Genomic DNA, 26,694 nt, shown 5'->3' on the forward strand with positions numbered 1-26,694 from the left:
GCAATATGGAACACATGGGCGAGGTGCCGAAATGTATGTGAGACTGGGTAAGAATCTATTGCAGGGCTACAAGAGAGATGCTTAAACTGTGTGGAAACAAAGCAAACCAATTCAAGATCTTCAGGAGGTAAGAGTCAGAAATTGGTGGAAGATTAGATTAAGGGTAAGGGAGAGGAAGGCATCAAGATAATTACTAGGTTCCTGCTGCTGCTGCTGCTGCTGCTGCTGCTGCTAAGTCACTTCAGTCGTGTCCGACTCTGTGCGACCCCATAGACAGCAGCCCACCAGGCTCCCCCATCCCTGGGATTCTCCAGGCAAGAACACTGGAGTGGGTTGCCATTTCCTTCTCCAATGCATGTAAGTGAAAAGTGAAAGGGAAGTCGCTCAGTCGTGTCCGACTCTTCGCGACCCCATGGACTGCAGCCCACCAGGCTCCTCCGTTCATGGGATTCTCCAGGCAAGAGTACTAGGTTCCTGGGTTTGGGCAATTGGGTGGTACGGTGTCTTTCACTGAGATGTGGAATAATAGACCATGACTAATGGCTTCCTCTTCACAAAAGATTCAAATGACTTTGCCTGCCAAAGGGCAAGATGAGTAAAAATGGGATGGGACCCCAAAAGAAAAAAATGGGACAAAACCCCAGAGGAGTGGAGATGGAAATAAGACAGTACCAGAACTAGAACAAAAGGAGTAGAATTCCTAAACTTAAATTCATCATGAGTATCTAACTTACCTTGATCATGAGTGTCTGTGGACATTGTCCAGTATGCGTCCCAGGCCCTTGCACAAAATGTTTTCACAATATCTGACATCTAATGACCAATCAGAGGCCAAGGAAAATTTTAGCAAAAAAGATTTCCATTATACTTGGTATTAAAATTTTATTATTGGTAATGACTTTGGTTACAAGTCAGTAAGAAAGTAAGTTATTTCATACACAAAAAACATTTCAGAACATCTTTTTTATCTAGGATCAAAGGTTAGTGACCTGGTAAAGATGACTCTCTCTCTCTCTCTCTCTATATATATATATATATATATATATATATTTATAAAATCTGTAACAGACATCTGGTCTGAAACAATATTGACCAATTTTACAGATGAAGCAACCAAAACAACTGAGGTCTTAGGAAGTTTATTTAAGCCATATTATAAATAGTTCTAGCTGGCATACTAGCAATATCCTGCCTCCTATTTTACTCAAATATACTGCCTTGTCTCAGGTCACTTCATGAGTACATACATATATACACACAAGTGATTACAAATATCTACAGGGCACAAATCACCATGCCTACTCTACAAAAAGCAGGGTTTGGTTTTTTTTAATACTTTATATTTTTGAAAGTTTAGGGTTTGGTGGAAGAACCTTAGGAAGCTTGTTAAGAGTGGATGCTGAACAGTGGGCCTATGGGTCTCATTCCTGCTTCAACTGATATACAGAAATGGACCTGCTCCCATCTGTTTTATTTCTGGCTGTGCTGGGTGTTCGTTACAGCCTGTGGGCTCTTCACCGTGGCACATGGGCTTAGGTGCCCTGAAGCCTCTGGGATCTTGTTCCCCGGCTGAGGATCAAACCTGTGTCCCCTACATTGCAAGGCAGATTCTTAACTACTGGACCACCAGGGAAGTCTGCCATCTGTTTAAGATACTAGAGGATTACACTGCTAAATTATTCTTTTGGAAATCCAGTTCTGCTGTTAACAATCGAAGTTTGAAAACCATTTGATTAAGGAATAGGCTATGAATTTGAGTATGTACAGACTACAGTCAAGATCCTTCATCCCAGGTCATAGGCATATAGACACAGGGTCAGAATACACAAGACCATTAACACTACAGGTATTTGGAGTCCAAACCCTAAGAATGGTTAAGTGGGAAGATGTTGGTGGGCAGGCAGGCACTTAAGTTACTGTCTACTAAAACAAGACGCTATCGTTACTGAATTGCAACTTTCCTGGGGAAACCAGGGTTAGCCTGTGAAAGTTTACAGACCTCTTTTCAGGCACAGTAGAGCTAGAACTGTGTAAGAGGCCTTTAGGGAGAAAACTTTTTTTTTTTCCCCATCTTTTTAAGACTTATTATTTGGCGGCGGTGGGTCTTTGTTGCTGTGAGCAGGCTTTCTCTAGTTGCACAGTGTGAACTACTCCCTAGTTGTGGTGTGCTGGTTTCTTTTCGCAGTAGCTTCTCTTGTTGCAGAGAACAGGTTCTAGGCCAGCAGGCTTCAGTAATTTCAGCATGCGGAGTCTACAGCACAGGCTTAGTCCCTGTGGCACATAGACTTAGTTACTCCATGGCACATAGGATCCAACCATACCTGGGATCAAACCTGTGTCCCTTGGAAGGCAGATTCTTAAGCAGTGGACCACCAGGGAAGCTCCTAGAGAGGAAATACTTTGATGCCCATGTTGCACAGAACCACTTTACTACAGAATACTCTGATCCTGCCCTGCTGTGACTGCTCTCCATTGAAAGGTGAACTTGGACAGTATCTCAACATTAAATGAGTATAAGTGTTGTAACATCTTCACTAAAATGCTATTAGGCCAAGGTCTCTTCTTTCTCTTTATTTTTTGCTTTTAAAGTTTTACTTTACTTTTTTTATTTTTTAACTTTACAATATTGTATTGGTTTTGCCATATATCAATATGAATCTGCCACAGGTATACATGTGTTCCCCATTCTGAACCCTCCTACCTCCTCCCTCCTCCCTCCCTGTACCATCCCTCTGAGTCGTCCCAGTGCACCAGCCCCAAGACTCCAGTATCGTTCATTGAACCTGGACTGGTGACTCTTTTCATATATGATATCATTCATGTTTCAATGCCATTCTCCCAAATCATCCCACCCTCTCCCTCTCCCACAGAGTCCACAAGACTGTTCTATACATCAGTGTCTCTTTTGCTGTCTTGTATACAGGGTTATTGTTACCATCTTTCTAAATTCCATATATATGCGTTAATATACTATATTGGTGTTTTTCTTTCTGGCTAACTTCACTCTGTATAATAGGCTCCAGTTTCATCCACCTCATTAGAACTGATTCAAATGTATTATTTTTAATGGCTGAGTAATACTCCATTGTGTATATGTACCACAGCTTTCTTATCCATTCATCTGCTGATGGACATCTAGGTTGCTTCCATGTCCTGGCTATTACAAACAGTGCTGCGATGAACATTGGGGTACATGTGTCTCTTTCAATTCTGGTTTCCTCAGTGTGTATGCCCAGCAGTGGGATTGCTGGGTCATAAGGCAGTTCTATTTCCAGTTTTTTAAGGAATCTCCACACTGTTCTCCATGGTGGCTGTACTAGTTTGCATTCCCACCAACAGTGTAAGAGGGTTCCCTTTTCTCCACACCCTCTCCAGCATTTATTGCTTGTAGACTTTTGGATCGCAGCCATTCTGACTGGCGTGAAATGGTACCTCATAGTGGTTTTGATTTGCATTTCTCTGATAATGAGTGATGTTGAGCATCTTTTCATGTTTGTTAGCCATCTGTATGTCTTCTTTGGAGAAATGTCTATTTAGTTCTTTGGCCCATTTTTTGATTGGGTCATTTATTTTTCTGGAATTGAGCTGTAGGTGTTGCTTGTATATTTTTGAGATTAGTTGTTTGTCAGTTACTTCATTTGCTATTATTTTCTCCCATTCTGAAGGCTGTCTTTTCACCTTGCTTATAGTTTCCTTTGTTGTGCAGAAGCTTTTAAGTTTAATTAGGTCCCATTTGTTTATTTTTGCTTTTATTTCCAATATTCTGGGAGGTGGGTCATAGAGAATCCTGCTGTGATGTATGTCGGAGAGTGTTTTGCTTATGTTCTCCTCTAGGAGTTTTATAGTTTCTGGTCTTACGTTTAGATCTTTAATCCATTTTGAGTTTATTTTTGTGTATGGTGTTAGAAAGTGTTCTAGTTTCATTCTTTTACAAGTGGTTGACCAGTTTTCCCAGCACCTCTTGTTAAAGAGATTGTCTTTAACCCATTGTATATTCTTGCCTCCTTTGTCAAAGATAAGGTGTCCATGGGTGCGTGGATTTATCTCTGGGCTTTCTATTTTGTTCCATTGATCTATATTTCTGTCTTTGTGCCAGTACCATACTGTCTTGATGACTGTGGCTTTGTAGTAGAGCTTGAAGTCAGGCAGGTTGATTCCTCCAGTTCCATTCTTCTTTCTCAAGATTGCTTTGGCTATTTGAGGTTTTTTGTATTTCCATACAAATTGTGCAATTATTTGTTCTAGCTCTGTGAAAAATACCATTGGTAGCTTGATAGGGATTGCACTGAATCTATAAATTGCTTTGGGTAGTATACTCATTTTCACTGTATTGATTCTTCCAATCCATGAACATGGTATATTTCTCCATTTATTAGTGTCCTCTTTGATTTCTTTCACCAGTGTTTTATAGTTTTCTATATATAGGTCTTTAGTTTCTTTAGATAGCTCTTCTTTCTCATTAAAATTCTATTGCCTGTGGAGAAGCAGGAGTGCCCTCAGTTAACTGCTTCTTTTGAATCTGTTCAAAAGCTTAAATTCAAATTCATGTGTCAGATTCTTAAATTGCCTTTAAGTGCAAAGTATGTTAGTTACTCCCATTAGCCAACAAATCAACTAAGGATCCCTCATAAACTTCTTTGGTTCAGCTATAAGGGCCCCCTGCTCAGAGATTTTCCATCTCCAGCTCAGGCATGGCCAACAGGCATCTAATACCTGCCCTTAAGTCATAGAATCAGAGTTGTTCATGAGTTGTCCTGATATATGTCAGCAATGCTGTTAATTCATCGAAGAAAAAAGAAACTCATTAAATCTGTGTTAAATGATTTTAGAGCAAAGAACATATAGAGTAAGTATTATACACAAAATAAGATTAACACTGACAGGTATATACTAAGGTACAAAAACAAGTGTTTGACTTGGAAATCGAATTTTATTTACAAATGTTCTCTTTTAAACACAGATGCCGTTCCACCCCTTTTAAAGCATTATTAACTAATTTCCAGAAAAACCATTTACATTATCTTAATCTTTCTGCATAAAACGGTATTATGGGATAAACAAATATAGGATGGTCTAAGACATAAAAACAAAACAAAAGACAATTTATCCACCATGAATGCTCTAGTGACTGAGAGAATGAAGAATCACCAATCACACCCCTTAATGTGCTACTCCAAGAAACCTGATAATTTGGGGAGGTAAATGCTTAACAATAAAGTCTTCTTACATAGTGTGGTTTAATGGTGATTGTTTAGGATTGCTCTTGCAGGCTACTATTTATGCTGATTTTAAAAAATAAGTCATCATTGTTAAAAAGGGCATAGACTTTTCTATACACATTTTTCTTTAACCTTTGGAAATATGTAGATACTGATCTGGTCTCATCATTCAGGCCAATTAATAAAATAACAAATGCATGAATCAAACTTAAAAATGAAACTTAAAAACACAATCAACATGTGACTATCCAACTTAAGAAAATTAGAACTCTCCCAGAAATCAGAGTATTGGTCCTCAATAGTTACTATAGATGTGAATTTTTCATAGCTGAGACAGTATACAGACAGAATACTTAACCAATGAGTTCAAAATAAAACAATCCAAATTACCTAATATTTTATATTTTAAAAATCCTTTAAATTTTATCTAGGAGGATAATTGTTCTCACATCATAACTAAGTTACAAGAACTTTGAAAAAAAATTCATCCCTGAGAAGTCAAAGAGAGAAATCTCTAAAAACACAGAAGTGACAGTCCTGCACCCTTTTAACAATCTTTTCCATAGCATGAACTTTTATCAGCAGTCAGCAATCCAATGTATTCCAATCCTCAACAGTTATGGCCTCTGATGATACGATCTTTTTACAATAAAACTGTAAGTACAACATTTTTAAAAAATCAGATAAATAGGGACTCTGGTTTTATTGTCAGGTTTACATTTTTGTCAAGTCCAAGGAGAGCCAGCTAAGATATGTATACTTCAATAAAGACTGAAGTAATAACTTCTGCTGGCAGCTCTTCTTCGGAGTCTCCATTTCCCCCATTGATCTTCACCCAAACAGTAAAAGTAATACAATTGCAATTGAGTTTACTATTATCAATGGCACTGCAAAGAAAAAACAAATTTAATTATTAAACAAATCGGAAAAGAACTAAGTCAGGAAGGTAGAAATACAGTATGTCATCAGAATCACATTGCAAATAGCAACATTCAAACATGCATTGGATCATAAAATCCAAAACTTATTTGAAAGAGGGCTTGTGTGACTGGGTAAGGGTCACACTGGCACAACTAGATCAATACAAAGTAATCTGGGGATAGTGCTGGAGCAGCTCTGGGAACACAAGCAAACTGGACCCAGGCAGAAGTAGACCTACATGATTGCCAGCGACATCTGACATTAGAAAAACAGTGCAAAGAAGATTCTGTAGCTTCATCACTAAATGAAGAATGAACTTATTTATCATTCTACCCAAAGCTGTGATGAAAGCAGCTAATAGACAGACAGAGGTAGAGGTAGTAAGAGACTCTAATGTTAATAGTTTCAAATATAAGGTTTTGAACTCCCGAGTTGTTCTAAAATATTTTCTAATAAAATAACAGACATGGGGCCTGTATTTTTCTCTTGAAAGTCTTACAGGACTCTAGATAACTTTTCTACTTAGAAGCAAAAGGAACTTCTAAAAGGCAAGAACACTAATGTCTTTCAACCCCAAGTGGTGACATACAGGTAGCAAAGAAACATCACATCACTAAGCATTCCATCTGCATCAGTTGGCTTAAATAGAGAAGGCAAGAGAGGAAAGAAACTAGTAACTTTTTAAGCACTAAAGCCAAGTCAAACAGAAAAAAGTTTCCACTACAAAAACTGTTGGGAAGCCCAGTACAAAATAGCCGGTTGGAGGAAGTCCTTGGGAAAACAGCGAAGGGCCAGAAATACCCCGGCTTGATGTACCCGGGCAGAAAAACATCTCCTGCCTTTGGTTATGCCCGGCGCCAAGATTTAATAATAAATATTAAGGATGTTGCTTGAGAAAACAGGTTATGGGATAAGCTCATGGGTCACTTAGAGCGCGCTGTCCTTGAAATATTTTTACTGATTAGGTGTTAACCCCATGCCCGCTCTGCTGGCTATATACTCTAGGCTCTTTGTTCCTACTTCTATAAAAAGGCTTGACTGCAGTAATAAACTTGTCAGTTCTTGCAAGAGACTGTCCAAGTGTCCTTCTTTCAGGTTCGTCGCTTGCAAGTCCCGGGGAGAAAATCCCCAACAAAAATGACACTCACACTTGGAAGTTTTGCTACTTAAACCACAAAATTAAAATGAAAGAGTGTTCTACTAGTTTTGCTTCTTACCTCTCATCACAGTTCTTACAGATCGAATAAGGTTCATTAGCTGAGATTTAATTCCTGGCTCTTCTCCGAATCCTCCAATTCCCTGGTCTGTTCCCCAGCCAACTGCATAACATAAAGATGATAAGCTGTGTTAAAATTTATTAAGCACTTGCCTTGCTCCCTCATTAGTCACCTTCTAAAACGTAACTTTGAGTCTCTGTTAAAGACATAAAATATAGTCATATGATTTAAAAATTTTAGCGTATATTTTTTACTTTTGATAAGCAGCACATTTAATTTCCCTTTTAATTTTATAAAATAAACTACAGCCTAGTGAATTATTCCATGGCACTGAATTCAGTAAAGATGACTGTTGTGACAACCTGTTACCTTTCTCCTTTTTTAAACAAAACATTTTTCAGGTCAGAACTGAAAACCAAAGCATATTGTCAAGTTGAATAATAGTTCAACTCAGCATTCATAAAAACCAATGTAATTATTAGTATAAAGGTGTTGCATCTAAGTTTCACTATGTGTTCACCTGGGGAAATATTAATACAAACCTGTTCACAGCTTGGATAGGTCTTCATAGCATGGCAACAGAGGTATATCTTTTTAACTTGACCATTCCTCTTCATTTCTCAATTTTGAGGTGAGGAATTTAGCCTACTATCTAACTCTAATCCTACTTATTTTTAGTAAATGGGTCTTTTACCTTCTTCTGTCATTTTCCTGATAATATAAATCATTACTTCTTTACCTTTATTTGTTCATCTTTTTTTTTTTTTTATTGCCTTACACATTCTTCTAGAGGCTCACACATCCTCATTTCTGCAATGTCCTTCTCTTGTCCTTATTTCAGGTCCACTTTTTATATCTCTTATGACTAGATATTTTTTTAATCTTGTATGACTACAGGGCTTAATTCCTGACACACTAACCCTTTAACTTGAAGATGGAGAAAAAGTTTTTATTTTATATATGAAAGAACCAAGTATCAGCTAACAAGATTTCATATTGCTCAATCAACTTTTACTTGGTTAAAATAAAGGTTAAATAATGTTTGCTTTTTTGGTTACATCAATACTGAGATATGCTATGGTATAAAACTAATATAAAATTCATGTTCACAACAGAATAGGTATGTTTTGACTCCCACTCACCCTTCAAGACCTAACTCACCTGTGCTCATAGCCTTCCTAGTACACAGAGGTGTTACTCATTTCGAGCTCCCAGAGCTCAACCTCCATCACAGTGGTTTAATATCACAGCCTCTACCATCTTTGGCCAGACTCTCAATAGATGCCTCTGCAATTTCATCTCAACCTCTTTCTCCCTTAAAGGGCTAGATCTTTCTAGCTCACAATGTGTGATGATTTCCATCATCTACTGAGTGAAGTCAGAAGCTCCTTAAATTAAAATGCTAGCCCTGTATCATACCACAACCCTCCAAGTATTGCTATTCACACTCAATTCCGATTAACTGCTATACATGTTAAAGGCAGCTTCTGAATCCAGGTCTCAGTTCAGTTCAGTCACTCAGTCATGTCTGACTCTTTGTGACCCCATGAACCACAGCACGCCAGGCCTCCCTGTCCATCACCAACTCCCGGAGTTCACCCAAACCCATGTCCATCAAGCCGGTGATGCCAACCAACCATCTCATCCTCTGTCGTCCCCTTCTCCTCCCTCCTTTCCATCAAGCCGGTGATGCCATCCAACCATCTCATCCTCTGTCGTCCCCTTCCCCTCCTTTCTTCAATCTTTCCCAGCATCAGGGTCTTTTCAAATGAGTCAGTTCTTCGCATCAAGTGTCCAAAGTGTTGGAATTTCAGCTTCAGCATCAGTCCTTCCAATGAATATTTAGGACTGATCTCCTTTAGGATGGACTGGTTGGATCTCCTTGCAGTCCAAGGGACTCTCAAGAGTCTTCTCCAACACCACAGTTCAAAAGCATCAATTCTTCAGCGCTCAGCCTTCTTTATAGTCCAACTCTCACATCCATACATGACCACTGGAAAAACCATAGCCTTGACTAGACAGACCTTTGTTGGGAAAGTCCAGGTCTGTCTGACTTTAAAGTCAAGGCCTTTCCTAATTCCCCTCTATGTCATAATAAACCTTGTTTTACCCAAACAGTAACTACTGATTGTAAGTCATATTATAAATTCCTGGAACTAAATTTAGTCTTTCTTTACCTTTCCCTTCTCCCCAACCCCAGAGCAAGTACTTAATATACGTTTGTGGAATTAAACTGAATTTATAGCAAACCGAGTTAACTTTGTATAAACAAAAGTATGGTAAACCCTAAGATCGTAGATAAAACTTCCAAAGAACCATGTTTCTTTATTTTTAAGACACACAAAGCATAACACAAACCAATCATTCATTGTAGCTTTGAGGGAGGGAGGAAGAACTCCTCCAATATTAAATGCATAGATTTCTCCAAGTTAAAAACAATCTCAAACCTGCATTTTGCTTGCTTCCTACTTCTGGATCTCTGGCAAGAAAATATATTTATGCTGTTTCTCCAACATTTACTTTTACTATATAACAAGTTCTACTATAATTTCTTTGTCCCACATATTTTCTAGGTATTTTTCTTTCTCTTACTTTTCTAGGTAGCTCAAATCAGTATTCTCTACTATATGGCAATTGTCTTTTTGTCATCTAAGTTCAAAGGTGTAGTACCAGCCTTTAACTACTTATAATGTGGTGAAAATTATTTCATAATAGTGGCTTGAAAAGACATAAAACACAAAATGGCCACCACCACCAGCTGTATTATTTTCCAAACCAGTTTAGTCTTACTCATATAAACCTACTTAACAACTCTGCACAGTAAGAAAGCAGCCTGGTTTCAGTTAAACATAATGGTTACTGTAAGGAAGAATGTCTCCTTGACCCTCTTAGGGTCCTTGGTTATATCTGAAAATTAAACTGACAAAGACATTAACAGGAGAAAAGCATACAAAGTTTATTAAGGTTTTACATGTACCTGGGAGTCTTTAGGAGAAAATGAAGACCTGAAAAAGTGAGCAGAACAGGAAACTTCTACCTTTTAGACAAGGGAATAAATTTGTGAAGAATTAACAAGAAAAGGCGTTTGGGCTATGGGTAATGTCATAAAGTAATACAGTCTGTCTGGCCCTCAGTTCCCTGTCTCTGGTGCTAAGAATGTCTCCCTTCCTTCTGGTATGGGGAGGATACCTTTCACATGAGAAACTTATCTCCTGCTTTCAGGAAAGAAGGGGCCGTGAGGGGGGAGGGTGGGGTGATCGCTCTGCTTCTGGTGTTTTCTCTAAACTCCTTCAGCTTAAGATGTTCAACACGCCACAGTGACTTACTTGGGGGTAGCATGTCCTGAACCCTATCAGTGGACACACACATTTAAGTTAAGACTTCTCCTGAAATCTACTAATAATAATATGTTCAACTCTTTGCGACCCCATGGACTGTAGCTCCTCTGTCCATGGAATTTTCTAGACAAGAATGCTGGAGTGGGCTGCCATTTCCAGGGGATTTCCCAACCCAGGAATCCAACCCACATCTCCTGTGTCTCCTGCACTGGCAGGTGGATTCTCTTACCACTGAGCTTACAAGAGTAGTAAGAAAGAAGTCCTCAGGCAAGAGAAGTTAATCCGAACAACAACAGAAAAAGATAAACGGAACAATAACTGACTTAGCAGAGAAAACTGAAACCTAAACCTCCAGGGAGCACACAATAAAAAACTGAGGCAAATCTTGCTGAGAATCCTGAAAACTTGAGAGAAACTTCAAAATGCCAGTGAGGGTGACGCGGTTTTGGAAACACAGGAGGACTAACTGAAAGTCCCCCCAGGAGCAGTTAGCGCTGCTCATCCACGCCTCCTTCTCCCTAGACTGAACTGATGGGAAGAGTTTCTCTCTCTCTTACCCCCTCAGGAGACAGGTTTACTCTCAGTGGAAACTGAAGCAGGGAAGCTCCAGACCTGGGGTCTCGGGAAGGTGGACTGAATTAATTAATTAAGGTCTACAAGCTTAAGTGTCACATTCCTGCTCGCTTTCCCTGCTTATGTATCACATAAGTCTGGAACATAAGAATACTTACATTCTGCAGACAGGAAGTTGCACGATTACTCAGGAAGTTGGTCAATTAGTGACTTCAGTTAGTGACATACAGGGGGCTTTAATGAAACGGCGAATTTAACTCGGACGCCCACTGGTGAGTAACTCCCAACCATATACACAGAGATTCCAAAGAGCCTCTCAGAGTTTACTCTTTAGAATGAACTGACAGTCAAGAGGGAACAATTCTGAATGTGGTAGGATAGAGTCAAGCCAGAAAAGAAGGCTCTGAGGAAGAGAGAATGCAAGAAGTTCTTTTTTTAAAAAAAACGAACATCCTTAGAGAAAAACTACTGTAGCTACAAAACTCAGAGAACAAGATGCCCTGAAAAACGGAACGTACAAAAGGAGCACTGTTCTCGCTCTATCAGCATAAAAAGTTCAAGAGGCTGACACACTAAGTTGAAGACACCTACAAGACAAGAAAAACATTAAAAAAGGAATATCAATATGTCAAAATAACTGGAGTTCCAGAAACAGCAAAGAAAAAACAGGAAAAAATTACCTAATGAGGTGGCCAAAAAGCACATGGAAAGATGTTCAACATCACTAATTATCAGAGAAAATGAAGTCAAAACTACAATGAGGTATTAACTGACACCGATCAGAATGGCTATCATCAAAAATTTTACAATTAATGCTGGAGAGGGTGTGAAGAAAAGGGAACCCTCTTACACTGTTGGTGGGCATGTAAACTGATACAGTCACTACACCACTATGGAGAACAGTGTGAAGGTTCCTTAAAAACTAAAAATAGAACTACCATATGATCCAGCAATCCCACTCCTAGGCATATACCCAGAGAAAAACATTATTCAAAAAGATACATGCACCCAATGTTCAACAGCCAGGACAGGGAAGCAACATAAATGTCCATCAAAAGAGGAATGGACAAAGATGACGCAGTGCATATATACAATGGAATACTATTCAGCGTAAGAACAAAATAATGCCATTTGCAGCAACAAGGACGGACCTCGAGACTGTCTGTCATACTGAGTGAAGTCAGAAAGACATATCATTAGGATATCACTTATATGTGGAGTCAAAAAAAAAGAGGGGGTACAAAATCACTGCAGATGGTGACTGCAGCCATGAAATTAAAAGACACTTACTCCTTGGAAGGAAAGTTATGACCAACCTAGATAGCATATTCAAAAGCAGAGACATTACTTTGCCAACAAAGGTCCATCTAATCAAGGCTATGGTTTTTCCAGTGGTCATGTATGGATGTGAGAGTTGGACTGTGAAGAAAGCTGAGTGCCGAAGAATTGATGCTTTTGAACTGTGGTGTTGGAGAAGACTCTTGAGAGTCCCTTGGACTGCAAGGAGATCCAACCAGTCCATTCTGAAGGAGATCAGCCCTGGGATTTCTTTGGAAGGACTGATGCTAAAGCTGAAACTCCAGTACTCTGGCCACCTCATGCGAAGAGTTGACTCATTGGAAAAGACCCTGATGCTGGGAGGGATTGGGGGCAGGAGGAGAAGGGGATGACAGAGGATGAGATGGCTGGATGGCATCACTAACTCGATGGACGTGAGTTTGAGTGAATTCCGGGAGTTGGTGATGGACAGGGAAGCCTGGCGTGCTGCAATTCATGGGGTCGCAAAGAGTCGGACACGACTGAGCGACTGAACTGAACTGAACAAATGAACTTATTTACAAAACAAAAGTACAGTCATGGATGTAAAAAACAAATTTATCATTACCAAGGGATGGGGGAGGGATAATCTGGGAAATATTAGGATTAATATATACACACTCCTATATATATAAAGATAATAAGAACCTGCTGTATAGCACAGGAAACTCTACTCAACACTCTATAATGGCCTAATGGGAAAAGAAACTTAAAAAAAAAAAAAGGATATAACTGATTCACTTTGCTGTACACCTGAAACTACCACAAATGCTGTAAATCAACTATACTCCAATAAAAGTTTTTAAAAGAATTATCAAACACATATTAAGAGATGATATCCCAAAACTGAGGGATATGAGCCTTTAGGCCAAATGGGCCCAATCAGGGTATGGCCCAATGAATGAAAAGGAGACCCACAGACTGCCACATTATTGTAAAATTTCAGTCCTCTAAAGATGAAAGGGCTTCCCAGGTAGTGCTAGTGGTAAAGAACCCTCCTGCCAATGCAGGAGATGTAAGAGATGGGGGTTCACCTCCTGGGTTGGGAAGATCCCCTGGAGGAGGGCACAGCAACCCACTCCAGTATTCTCGCCTGGAGAATCCCATGAACAGAGGAGCCTGGTGGGCTACAGAACATAGAGTTGCAAAGAGTCAGACATGACTGAAGCGACGGTGCATGCAAAGATAAAGAGAATACCCTAAAGGGTCTCTACCTACAAAGAGTCAGGAATCACAATGGCATTAGACTTAACATCAGTAAAGGAAATGGGAAAATTAAATGGAATAATGTCCTCAAAACTCTAGAAAAAGTGGTTCCAATCTAGAATTCTACACCTGAACCACAAATCAACTAGAAGAATAAAATTATGATTTTTTTTTTTAATGTTCAGCTGTAATATGCATGCTGCTGCTGCTAAGTCGCTTCAGTCGTGTCCGACTCTGTGCGACCCCATAGATGGCAGCCCACCAGGCTTCCCCGTCCCTGGGATTCTCCAGGCAAGAACACTGGAGTGGGTTGCCATTTCCTCTCCAATGCATGAAAGTGAGCAGTTAAAGTGAAGTCGCTCAGTCGTGTCCGACTCTAGCGACCCCATGGACTGCATAGTCATATTAAATATGGAATACTGATATTACCAATAATTGGCTGGAGATGTGAGAGGCGGAGAAGGGAAGTGTGTGTGTATTTGTGCTTATACAAGAATGAGTGTGCCACTGATGGTACAACTGTGCTAAACCCTTTCACAATAGTAGGTCAATGATTTAAAACTTGAAAGAGTTGAAAATAATTGCTTTAGAAGAATAGAGGAGTTTGAGGAGAGATGGAGCAGGAGGCTTCTATTTTTCTTTATAGGTTGAAGGGCTTTTTTGACCTTAAAAACCACACACATACATTGCTTTGATAAAAAGAAAAAATGACATTTAAAAAGAAAACATGTAAAGCTACTCCTCTATTGGAGAAACCCCTCTGGAATTCAGAGCATGAACATCCTGTGGGCAAGGACAGGTTCCAGAGAGGGGCTTCAACCACAAATCACTCTGAATTGCTCTATAACTGCCTTTAGACTGTTGCTGGTTTCATTTCCTTTACCTGCTTTTTGGAAATTAATCATTGCTAAAACTATCACTCCTTTCCATTCAGGGCCACAGTCTCTTAGATGGTAAAAAAGAACTTCTTTAAGTACTTTGTGGATCGTGCACATAATGAGGAGTGATCCCAGAAAAAAAATATATCTTCCAACTGCTTGCTCATCAACAAAACAGGATAAAACTCTACAATATAGAGAATACCATGATTTAAGCATCAGCACTTAAGTAATTTTTAAAAAATAGTAAATTATCGGCTAATGTTAGCTTCTCTATTCTTATGCCACTAGAATGAAAAAGAAAACAGAATTTTGGGGAGAGTGAGGAAAACATTCCTCTCGATATTCCATAGACAAATACAAAATTGACCAGTGAAAGATCATCTGCCAGGGATTACCTTTTACTGTAACAGTTTTCTCTCCCACTGCTACTAAAGAGTGTCAGTTGTTTTTCTAAGGAACCTGGCCAAAGTTTTAAAGAGCTTCGCTTTTTTTTTTTTTTTTTTTAAGGATAAAGACTGAACTCTGCAGCTTTCTTGTCCATAGCTGGAGGGCCCAGCAGAAAACAAATGATAAGACCAGCCAGCAGCTGTTGCTGCCAATCTCAGGAATGAACTTAAATAGAAAAAGTTACTAATTGTAAACACCACATAATGTTCTTCCCCTGCCCAGACTTCAAAAAGTCACACACAAAAGGGTAATCCATCCAGGTTCAGTCAACAATCCTCAGCTAGATACATATTGAAGAAAAAGTATTAACACAGTTTTGAGGACATTGGCAAACCTCAGCTTCTTTGAGATCAGTTTCCATTTCTATGAAAGAAAACGAATGTGCTTTATTTTGTGTCACCAAGTTTGCAGGGCTATCATAAATGTAAAAGTACCTAATAAACCACACAAAGAACTCTACTAATATAAGTTTGAAAAAATTACCTTGATCAAAAAGAGCACTGCTGAAGTGAATGATCTAGTATACTCAGACTAATCTCTCTTGGTTCAAAGTAATTCCCAATTCAACACAATTACTTCCACTTAACCCTTGACGAAATTAAATGCTTTTCAGTAACATATATTTAAATAGAAACATATATCTATAGAGTTTCTTCAATGTTTTATAAACTGCCATGCTCATCTATGTCTATCATATGGAAGGCCTATGGAATACCTTGTTCATTTCTCTGTGGTGGTGGCTTAGTTGCTGAGCCATGTCTGACTCTTGAGACCCCATGCATTGTAGCCTCACTGACTGCTCTGTCCATGGGATTTCCTAGGCAAGAATACTGGAATGGGTTGCCATTTCCTTCTCCAGGGGGATTTTCTGATCCGGGGATTGAATCTGTGTCTCCTGTACTACAGGCAGATTTTTTACCACTAAGCCACCAGAGAAGCCCTCATTTCTCTGTACATTGATGCAAATCTGACCTACTGGTTTTTTGTTTTTGAATATTTACTTATTTAGTCACATTGGGTCTTGATTGCAGCACATGGGATCTTTAGACCAGGGACTGAACCCAGGCCCCCTGCATTGGGAGCATGGCATCTTAGCCACTGGACCACCAGGGGAGTCACCCGACTTTCTGTTTAAGATCTACCTCCTTTAGGAATTTCTCTGTTATTTAGGCTCACACAACCCTCACTGGGGGGTTTTCATAGATGTTATTTATCAGATTGAGAAAGTTCTTTCCTATTCCTAGTTTCTTGAATGTTTTATCATGAAAGGGTATGGGGTTTTGTCAAATTTTTTTCTGCATCTATTATAATCATGTGATTTTTATTTTACTAATATGATGAATTAAACTGATTTTAAAAGGTTAAATCAACCCTGCACTCCTGGGGTAAATCCCACCTGGTTTAGTTTGCCAGTGTTCTGCAGAGAATTTTTGTGTTTATATTCATCAGAGATACTGGTCTGGGGTTTCTTTATTTGTGCTGTGTCTGGTTTTCATACCAGGTTAATACTGGCCTCAAGGCATGAGTTGGGATGTCCTCTCTCCTCTCTATTTTGGTATTAAGTTTTCTTTAAATGTTTGGCAGAATCCAGCAATGAAGCCTGGGTTTTCCTTTGTTCAAAGTTTTTAACCTACTAACTCAATCTCTTTACATGTTATAGGTCTAATCAGTCGGTTCAATAGTTTGTAGTCTTTCTAGAAATTTGTCCATTTCATCTAAATCATCTAATTTGTTGGCATACAGTTGTTAACACCATTCCCTTAAAATCCTTTTCATTCTCTAAGGTAGTGATGTCTCCTTTCATCACTGACTTTAGGAATCTGAGTCTTCTTTTTTACTGTTTGCCAATTTTGTTGATCTTCTGAGAGAACTAGCTTTTTGTTTTGTTAATTCTCTTTATTGTTTTTCTGCTCTGTATTTTATTAATTTTCACTGTAATCTTTATTATTTCCGTTTTTTTTCCCCCAGGGGAGGGGGGAGAACTGGATGTGGCTCAAACACAAGAGAGTCTCACTGCTCTTACTGAGCTTTAATAGATTTTCTTGGCAGAAAAAAAAAGTTGCTGTTTGTTGTATACTCTTATGACAATTCCCGGTGACTCTGAATGTTTGTTTTTTAAATAATAGTCACTAGTCATAGTGGTTTCATTGAAAAGAGGGTCCAGTGGAGGTTCTCACACCAACATTTTGGAAGTGCTCTCTATTAATAATAATTGTATTTCCAAATAATCTGTTTAAAAGTGGGCAGAGGAATTGAATAGTCCAAAGACATAAAAATGGCCAAAAAGTACATGAAAATGTACTCAACATCACTATTCATCAGAGAAATGCAAGTCAGAGGCACAATGAAATATCACCTCACATTTGTTAGAACAGCTATTACCAAAAAAAACAAGAGACAATAAATGCTGGCAAGGATGTGGGAAAAAGGGAACCTTTGTGCACTGTCCACAGGAATGTAAATTTGTACAGCTGCTATGGAAAGCAGGATGAAGGTTCCTCAAAAAATTTAAAAAAGAAACACATTTAGTAACCCCATTTCTGGGTATTTATCCAAAAGAGAATCCCAGGGATGGGGGAGCCTGGAGGGCTGCAGTCTATGGGGTCGCACAGAGTCGGACATGACTGAAGCGACTTAGCAGCAGTAGCAGCATCCAAAAGAGATGAAATCATTATCTTGAAGAGATATTTGCACTCCTATGTTCATTCCAGCACTATTCACAATTGCCAAGACATGAAAACAATGTAAGTGTTCACTGACAAATGAATGAATAAAGAAAATGTAATGTGCATATCGGAGAAGGCAATGGCACCCCACTCCAGTACTCTTGCCTGGAAAATCCCATGGACAGAGGAGCCTGGTAGGCTGCAGTCCATGGGGTCGCTAAGAGTCTGACACCACTGAGCGACTTCACTTTCACTTTTCACTTTCATGCACTGGAGAAGGAAATGGCAACCCACTCCAGTGTTCTTGCCTGGAGAATCTCAGGGACGGGGGAGCCTGGTGGGCTGTAGTCCATGGGGTCGCTAAGAGTCGGACACGATTAAGCGACTTCACTTTCACTTTTCACTTTCATGCATTGGAGAAAGACATGGTAACCCACTCCAGTGTTCTTGCCTGGAGAATCCCAGGGACGGGGGAGCCCGGTGGGCTGCTGTCTATGGGGTCGCACAGAGCCGGACACGACTGAAGCGACTTAGCAGCAGCAGCAGCCGCAGCACTGTACATATGCAACGGAATATTATTCAGCCACTAATAAGGAAAACTTGACATATGTAACAACAAAGATGGACCCTGAGGACACTATGCTAACTGAAATAACTCAGAGGAAGACTACTTACTACTGTACTATCTCACCTATATGTGGGATCTAAAACCATTTAACTCATAGAAAGAGACAGTAGTATGGCGGTTGCCAGGAGCTGAGTGGTGGAGGACATCAGAGGAGATACTGGTCAAAAGGTACTCTCAGTTATTAGATGAGCAAATTTTGGGGATCTACTGTACAGCATGGTGACCACAGTTAACAACACTGCATTGTCTACTTAAAAGCTGCTCTGAAAGTAAATCTTAAATGTTCTCACTGAAACAATATCTACAATAAAATGATAAGTACGTAAGGTGAAGGATATGTTAACCAACCTTACTGCGGTAAGCATTCTGCAATATATATGTGTACCAAATCAACACAAATATGTCTTACACTTACACAATGTTATATGTCGATTAAATCTCAAAGCTGGGGAAAAAAAGAATGATGTATTAACATTTATAAATGGCTAACTCCCACTTAATAGCCTCAATTCTGTCTCCTGGCCTGCAAAAGCTTGCTATGTATTTTTAATATGGCCCTTTCAGAGAAAAAAAATGTTTTCTTCCAGCTTTATTTTTACCTTTTCCACTTAGATCTACAACGTTCTTGCAATTGACTTCTGTGTTTAGCATGAAGCAAAGGGTCAAGATTCATTTACTTCTTTCTGAATATCCAGTTAACCCAGAATCATTTATCATTCCTATCACACTCTGCTGTTACCTTTATTAAATTAAGTGTCCATATAAATATGTGTCTATATTTGGATTCTCCACTCTGCTCCATTGTTCTATTCTCCAAAAAACTTTTATTAAATTTCCTTCTCCTTAATTAGCCAGAATCAGCTTCTGCTGCTTCAACCAAGAACCCTGACACGAATAAATAATTTCAGGACTCAATCCTTGAATCTCTCTGAGAAATAGCCTTCATTCCAACGGTTTGAAATTACCAGCCAACACTAAAAATCCCCATGTGTAAATCCTCCCCAAACCTCCCTTCTGAGCGCCAGACCTGTATACACAAATGCCTACATGACATCTCTCTCCACTTAGAAGTCTGAGAGGTAACCAAAAATACACTACTTCCTATTCCTATTCTAGGACTTAGCTTTAAATGCTATTTCCTTAGGAACCAACACTGTCCTAATCCAACCAGGAGGTTACATTCCCATGGTTCTTACCTAGTTCTCTTCCTTCAAAGCATTTACCCTAGACTCAACTATCCGTATAATTATTTATCTGTTCTACTTCTCTGAGAACAAAGACACTGTGTCATGCTCGCTGCTACATCTTTCTACGTTGCTCACAGTGATTGGCCTATCTGTTGTAAGGAATGGAGAAAAACTTACGGCCACCAACGCTAGGAACCTCCTGCTTCTCCAGCTAACTTTTCCTCCTTTTTCAATAAAGAAAGTATCCCACCTCCCACTTATGCCATCTCCTCCATGTGTACCTTAGGTCCCATCTCCACCCACCTTCTCAGAATCCTTGAGCTATCAATCACCTCATTTCTCTCCTGTATCTTTTATTTTTCTCTCATTACTATTTCTTTCCTGTTAGCCATTATTTTTTCTAACCTTTAATTATGAAAGTTTTAAAACATATTTATCACTCAGATTTAATAACTGCTGATTTTTTAAACATTTTATTTTATATTGGAGTATAGTTGATTTACAATGTGTAATAACTGTTGACTTGGGGGACTTCTCTCATGGCTCAGTGGTTAAGAATCCGTCTGCCAATGCAGGAGACATAGGTTCAGTCCCTGATCTGGAAAGCACCCATGTGCCATGGAGCAACTAAGCCCAGGCACCGCAACCATTGCGCCTGTGCTCTTGAGCCTGGGAGCCATAACTACTGAAGCCCACACCTCTAGAGCCCGTGCTTTGCAACAACAGAAGCCACTGCACTGAGAAGCCTGCACACCCCAACTAGAGAAAGCCCGTGAGGCAACCAAGACCTAGCATAGCCCAAATTAAATAAATGACTAATTTTTTAAATTATTGATTTTTTTTTTTGCCTTATGTGCTTCATCTTTTTCTCTGCTTGATTTCTTTTAAAATAAATTGCTGGTACTATAATATTTCACTCCTAAATATTTCAGTATGCATCTTTATCACACTAACAAGATGTCCAGTGATTCCTTAATATCATCTAGTATCTAGTCTGTACTAGAATCTTCAAAATGTTGTTTACAGTCGATGTGTGAAGCAGAAGTCAACCAAGGTCCACATGCTGCATATCAATACCTTCTTACGTCTCTTCTTTTATATATTTGTATATTTGCTTCAGTGTTCACTTTCTCCCCACGTTTTTCATGGCACTGACTTATAAAAGAACCCGACTAGTTCTCACTGTTGCTGCTGCTGCTAAGTCACTTCAGTCATGTCCAACTCTGTGTGACCCCACAGATGGCAGCCCACCAGGCTCCCCCGTCCCTGGGATTCTCCAGGCAAGAACACTGGAGTGGGTTGCCATTTCCTTCTCCAATGCATGAAAGTGAAAAGTGAAAGTGAAGTTGCTCAGTCATGTCCTACTCTTAGCGATCCCATGGACTGCAGCCTACCAGTCTCCTCCGTCCGTGGGATTTTCCAGGTGAGAGTACTGGAGTGGGGTGCCATTGCCTTCTCCCTCACTGTTGCTGCTGACACCTAAAAACAAAACCACCACAAAACATATCCCCGTATCCCCTTCCAGCTACCATTTCTTCATTTCCTCCAACTTAGTGTAAAGCAGGGATGAAAACAGTACCCGTCTCACAGGGTTCTTATAAGGGTGACACAAGTTAGTATGTGTAAAGCACTGGATACAGATTCTGGCACACCGTTAGTGTTAAGCATTAGGTATCATTATTGTTATTATATCCATTCAACTTGTATTATACTCACAATATCTACTTGCCCTATTTGAAATGGTGCTTTCCACATCCACTCTTCTACACTTCTGATCTGTTCTCCATAAAGTAAACAGAAAGATCTTGCAAATAACACAAATCTGGTCACATCACTGCCCTGCTTAGGACCTTTCCAATTTTCACACCAGCTTTTTATCCCTCACTTTCTGACCTTTCACCTAATGTTTACTGATACATTTCACGTTTCCGGTTAGACATACTTCCTCTAAGATTTCAAAGACTCACAAGTTAGTACGTCCCAATACATTCTGCATACTTGTTATTGGTACTTCTTCAGTTTTTACTTAGAGTAACTTCCATTAGAAGGGTAGGATAACTGTTGTAACCTCAGCTCATATTACATGGGCCCGGCACATATTTGTGCTCAATAAATCTCTCCTGAAGGAATAAATGAAACGAGTCAATCTTGCTCATGGGTTTGAGTTTCAGTGATCTACACTGACACGTTCCGCACGCTGTGACAAATGATGTACCATCATGCAGTATCCTGCCGTAATTGTGCCTCAGACAGAAAAAAAGCAGCCTGCCCAAGTGGCATGCAGCTCGATGGATTGCGAGATCCCGGTAGGCATGATTTCTGTCTTCCCTGTACGCTCAGATTCTAGGCTGGCGCATCACAGGCACCCGATAAACTGTGCTGAATAAACTTTTCTTGGAATGCGCGTGGCTGGATGTTGTGATAATCCCAACAGGCTTCCTTTCCTCTTATCTCCAAAGCCCAGGAACCCCTATGACTCTTCATCAGTTCCTTCTTCAAACTACCCACGCTCCAAAATGAGCCACGCCCCTCCCTCTTTCACTGAAAAACCCATACCTCAGATTTTTGACAATTAAAAGCAGCCATGGAAACGTGTACTCAATTCCTAGCCTAAACTAGTCGCAGGCAAGGGCGTACCCGGCTCTACTCCTCTCCGCTTCCCGACCCCCCAGGGCTGGCACCCAGCGGGCGTCTGTGGAACAATCTTCACTCTCCTGTGAGACGAGAGTGGCTCGGCTTCCCCACCCAAGGAAGGGCCCCAAAGAGGAGAGCCCTTGGCCGCCCGTCCGTCCCTGCCCAGGTGGTCCCCACACGCGGCCCTACTCGGGTCCGCGATCCCCGAGCTCCGCCGCCGCCCCCTCAGTCCGGCCCACCGGCCCCACTCACTGTTCTTGAGGAAACGCTCCTCGTGAAGCACGGCGATGGCATTGACGCAGAGAAGGGCCGCCTGCAGCAGCGAGTACAACGTAAAAGCCATGGCCACCCACCCGGAGGCCCAACGGACTCCTCTCTCTCGGCGGCAGGGGACGTGGCGCCGCCACGTCCGGCGCTTCCTACGGCAGCTAGCGAGGCCCAAAACGCGCCCTGAGAAGCTCCGCCCCGTCTGGCTAAGACCCGCCCTACGCTCACCTCTGCAGGGCGTGTCTGCTGAGCTGTGTAGACCCGCGCTGTCCAATGCGGCAGCTTGGAAGTGACTACTGAACATTTGAATAGTGTCTGGCCCTAACGGAGATGTTGCAAATGTAAAATACACAGAGCGAAAACAGAACGTAAAATCTCCAGATAATTTAAAAGTATTGATTACATGTTGAAATGTTTTGATTATATTAGGTAAATAAAATGCAAACATTAATTTTTATTGTTTATTCCTATTTTTAAAAATGTGGCAATGAGGTTATTGATAATGACATGGAGGCTTGTCCAATACTTCCATTGGACAGCGCTGTACTAGATGCTCCCAAGTGTTGTATGAGATGTTAATGCTGCTGCTAAGTCGCTTCAGTCGTGTCCGACTCTGTGCGACCCCATAGACGGCAGCCCATCAGGCTCCACCGTCCCTGGGATTCTGCAGGCAAGAACACTGGAGTGGGTTGCCATTTCTTTCTCCAGTGCATGAAAGTGAAAAAATAAAGTGAAGTCGCTCAGTCGTGTCCTACTCCTAGCGACCCCATGGACTGCAGCCCACCAGGCCCCTCCGTCCATGGGATTTTCCAGGCAAGGGTACTGGAGTGGGGTGCCATTGCCTTCTCCGTGAGATGTTAATAGGTAATTCCTATTTTACAGATGAAAAAGGCAAATAAAAGTTTTTATAAAAATTTAACTGAAATAATATGGGTTGAGTTGCACCCCACAGGCCTCCAAGGACTGTGTTTGCCCGAGTTCAAGACCAAAGGAAAACCCAGGAGTCAGAAACAGAAATAATGATGCAATGGATGAGGGGGCAGGAACAGGAATACTTACTGTCAAAAGCAAGGCCCTGGAGTGACACCCTAAGGTGGGCAAGATATGGCAGCAATCTTCATTTCTGGGGAATGGTGGGGTTGGTGGGTAGGGATGGGGGGATTACCAGTTACAGAGTAATTGGCTGTCACCTTGGCTGATTGGTTACCAGGATTACCAGGGAAGCCAGCAGAGGGGCATGCCCTTCACTGCTCCTTCAACAAGAACAATCACTGGCTGGGGTTGGGGCAAGTGTGTGGGTGGGTCAGTCCTGAGTGTAGGGTGTAGGTGAAGCAGGTCCTGGTGGAGCAGGTGGTTACAGAGAGAAAGAGAACAGCCATCTTGGGTGGTCTGACCTTACAACAGGTCTTAAAATTACTGGATGAGAAACATTCTCTCCTTGATCAAACTCAACCTTGGCCTATAAAAACTACAGATTCTCAACACAAATGATTTCATCCAATCCCCTATCCACATATTAAAAGACTTAGTTTCTAACAGCTCAATCCATAAGAATTAACCCTTATTATTGTTTAGTTGCTAAGTTGTGTCCAACTCTTTTGTGACCCCATGGACTGTAGCCTACCAGGCTCCTCTGTCCATGGGATTTCCCAGGCAAGAATACCAGAGTGGTTGCCATTTCCTTCTTCAGGGGATCTTCCCAAACCAGGGATCAAACCTGCGTCTCCTGCATTGATAAGCGTGGCCGCCATGGAAGTCCCTAGCCCCCCCTTAAAGTGCCTGCCTAAGAAAGTTCAAGGCTCCCCCCCCCAAATTTGCTGTTTGTTCTAGCCCACACCTGAAAATAGGCACCTGACCACACCTTCTTAGAGCACTTATGAAAGTGGATTTATGACTGTGAGTCCTTCTTCTGTCCCTTTGAGATATATATGTATCTCCTACTGTTGAAGGGTGTCTTACTCAAGGACCTAAAAGCCATTCCTTTAAAATGTAATCACCAGGACTTCCCAGGTAGTCCAGTGGTTAAGAATCCATCTGCCAGTGTAGGGCACACCAGTCGATCCCTGGTCAGGGAAGATTCCACGGGCCATGCAACAGCTAAGTCTGTACTTCACAACTACTGAGTTCCTGTGCCTAGAATCCGCGATCCCCAGCAAGCGAAGCCATCCCAGTGAGAAGGCGGCATACCAAAACAATGAGCAGCCCCTGCTCACTGCAACTAGAGAGAGCCTGTGCACAGCAATGAGGACCCAGTGCAGCCAAAACTAACTAAATAAGGTAAAAAAATAAGAAATTGACCTTTAAAAAATAAAATTAAATGAAAAATAAAATAAAATGCAATCTCTAGGAACGATAGGCCGTCTATCTCCTGGTCTCTGTATGAAGGAAGAATTCTAATTTTGATCATTTTAGCTAATAGACACAGCTGGCCTAATAAGCATTCACACTGACGGCCAGAGTCGGACACAACTGAAGTGACTTAGCACACAGCGCACACATGCAAAGTAATCATTTCCTGAACTTCTTGGTTTCCCCTTTAAAAAGGGAAAAGCAGCACATTAGGCCCAGAAAGGATTTTGGAAGCCTGTGTGTTGCAGCTGCTGGAAGAGATTCTAGCCAAAACCAGGAATAATTAGTCAAACTCCCAAGAAGAAATTAAGCTTAAATGGGCCAGCCAGTTAGTGCCTACAAGGAAGAAGAGATGTATGGTTTCTCACAGATATACATAAGCACTATCTCCAAAATTAGCCTTAAGTGCAAATCAGGTAGGGACAAACACAGGAAGATAAAGTAAAGGGAATAAAAGAAACAACAGGATGCCAACAAATCCTCCAGTTTTTCAAGGTCCACAAAGCTGTAGACACTAATGATAGAGACAGAAGGTGGTTTTTGTAAGGGGAGAGTGACCACTCCAAGTTTTCTATCCTGGGCTGGGTAGCAGGAGGGGAACATGCAGGCCTTGTCTGGAAGCTTTGGTTAAGTGGTGACTTGTAGTTTTGTTTTGTTTTTTTTTTTTTTTTTACTAGATTATTGTTTACTGAAGAGAAGGGAAAGAGAGATGACTGGAGATTAGGGATGGATGAAGTGGAGGTGAGAGAAAAGCATCTCACAGTCACCCCTCTCTGTCCCTACCACTGGGTTACAACTCACATGATCTAATTCTTTTATTGTCAAAAGAATCAGGTTAACCTCTCTGGGCCTTTGTTATATCACCTATAAAATTAGGCGATTATGATCTCTAGGGCTCCTTCAGTCTCCAAAATCTCTAGATCTAGCAAAAGCAGCTTAAAATACAGTGTACAATATTTGTACCAGGTTATCTGATTCATCACTTTTCAAATATCCAGGCTGGTAGACTAAGCTGATAACAGCAGATTATATCCTTAAAAAGAATTGTTCCTCTGATCTCCTTACTTCCAAAAACATTCAAATTCTGGGATTTTTAAAATGTGTTTATAAAATAGTTGTCTCGGCACTGCCCTCAGCAGTCCCATAGATGCGTCTCTTGCTTTAATAATGTTTGGATGGAATAGACCCAGGGACCCCCACCCCCTCACCCTTACACCAGCCTCCCACCACCCTCCAACCTTTTTTCAGTCACAACCCTCAGAATCAGCCACTCAACTCTCCCCGATCACCAAGACCAGTGAACATCATTTTTCGAGCGTAGCTTCTCATTAGTGATCAACCATAAGCTCCCAGAATCATCAGAATTATTCCACCGAGGTGGAGGCCACCGTCATCTGCCTGGTCAACACACGTCTGCTGGCCTCCTACACCTACCTCTTGCTGGGCTTCTATACTGACCACAGTGATGTGGCTCTGGAGGACATGGGCCACTTCTGTGAACTGGCTGAGGAGAAGAAGCAAGAGAGGGCCCAATGTCTCTTGAAAATGCAAAATCAGCATTGCAGCTGCACCCTTTTCCAGGACATGCAGAAGCCATCTCAAGATGAGTCAGGAAAACCCGGGATGCTATGGAAGCCACCCTTCTCAAGGAGAAGAACCTGACCCAGCCCTTCTGGATCTGCATGGCCTGGGTTCTGCCCTCACAGACCCCTACCTCTGTGACTTCCTGGAGAGACACTTCCTAGAAGATGGGAGAACACCTGACCAACCTCTGCAGGATGGCTGGTCTCCAGGCTGGGTTGGGCGAATATCTCTTCAAAAGGCTCACCCTCAAGCATGAATAG

The 26,694-nt window shown here is 41.0% G+C and overlaps 1 protein-coding gene and 1 pseudogene across 1 annotated transcript; one reads left to right on the forward strand and one right to left on the reverse strand.

Annotated features, from left to right (window-relative positions):
• Positions 1-4,910: 4,910 nt before the first annotated feature.
• IER3IP1 (immediate early response 3 interacting protein 1) lies at positions 4,911-22,715 on the reverse strand. The gene is made up of 3 exons (XM_055559700.1): positions 22,487-22,715; positions 7,358-7,459; positions 4,911-6,106 (listed from the first exon to the last, which is right to left on the reverse strand). Exons 1-3 carry the CDS (start codon positions 22,575-22,577, stop codon positions 6,051-6,053), a joined length of 249 nt encoding a protein of 82 aa, XP_055415675.1. The 5' UTR covers positions 22,578-22,715; the 3' UTR covers positions 4,911-6,050.
• On the forward strand, positions 22,576-26,694 carry LOC129636038 (ferritin light chain-like; annotated as a pseudogene).

Source organism: Bubalus kerabau, chromosome 21 (assembly GCF_029407905.1).
Source record: "Bubalus kerabau isolate K-KA32 ecotype Philippines breed swamp buffalo chromosome 21, PCC_UOA_SB_1v2, whole genome shotgun sequence".
In the NCBI taxonomy this organism is placed as follows: domain Eukaryota; kingdom Metazoa; phylum Chordata; class Mammalia; order Artiodactyla; family Bovidae; genus Bubalus; species Bubalus kerabau.

Coding starts and splice junctions, on each gene's coding strand:
- IER3IP1 (XM_055559700.1), bottom strand. CDS start 22,577: ATGGCTTTTACGTTGTACTCGCTGCTGCAGGCGGCCCTTCTCTGCGTC. Junction 7,460..22,486: donor GGAGCGTTTCCTCAAGAACA/GTGAGTGGGGCC, acceptor TATGTTATGCAG/TTGGCTGGGGAACAGACCAG. Junction 6,107..7,357: donor TGTAAGAACTGTGATGAGAG/GTAAGAAGCAAA, acceptor TTTTCTTTGCAG/TGCCATTGATAATAGTAAAC.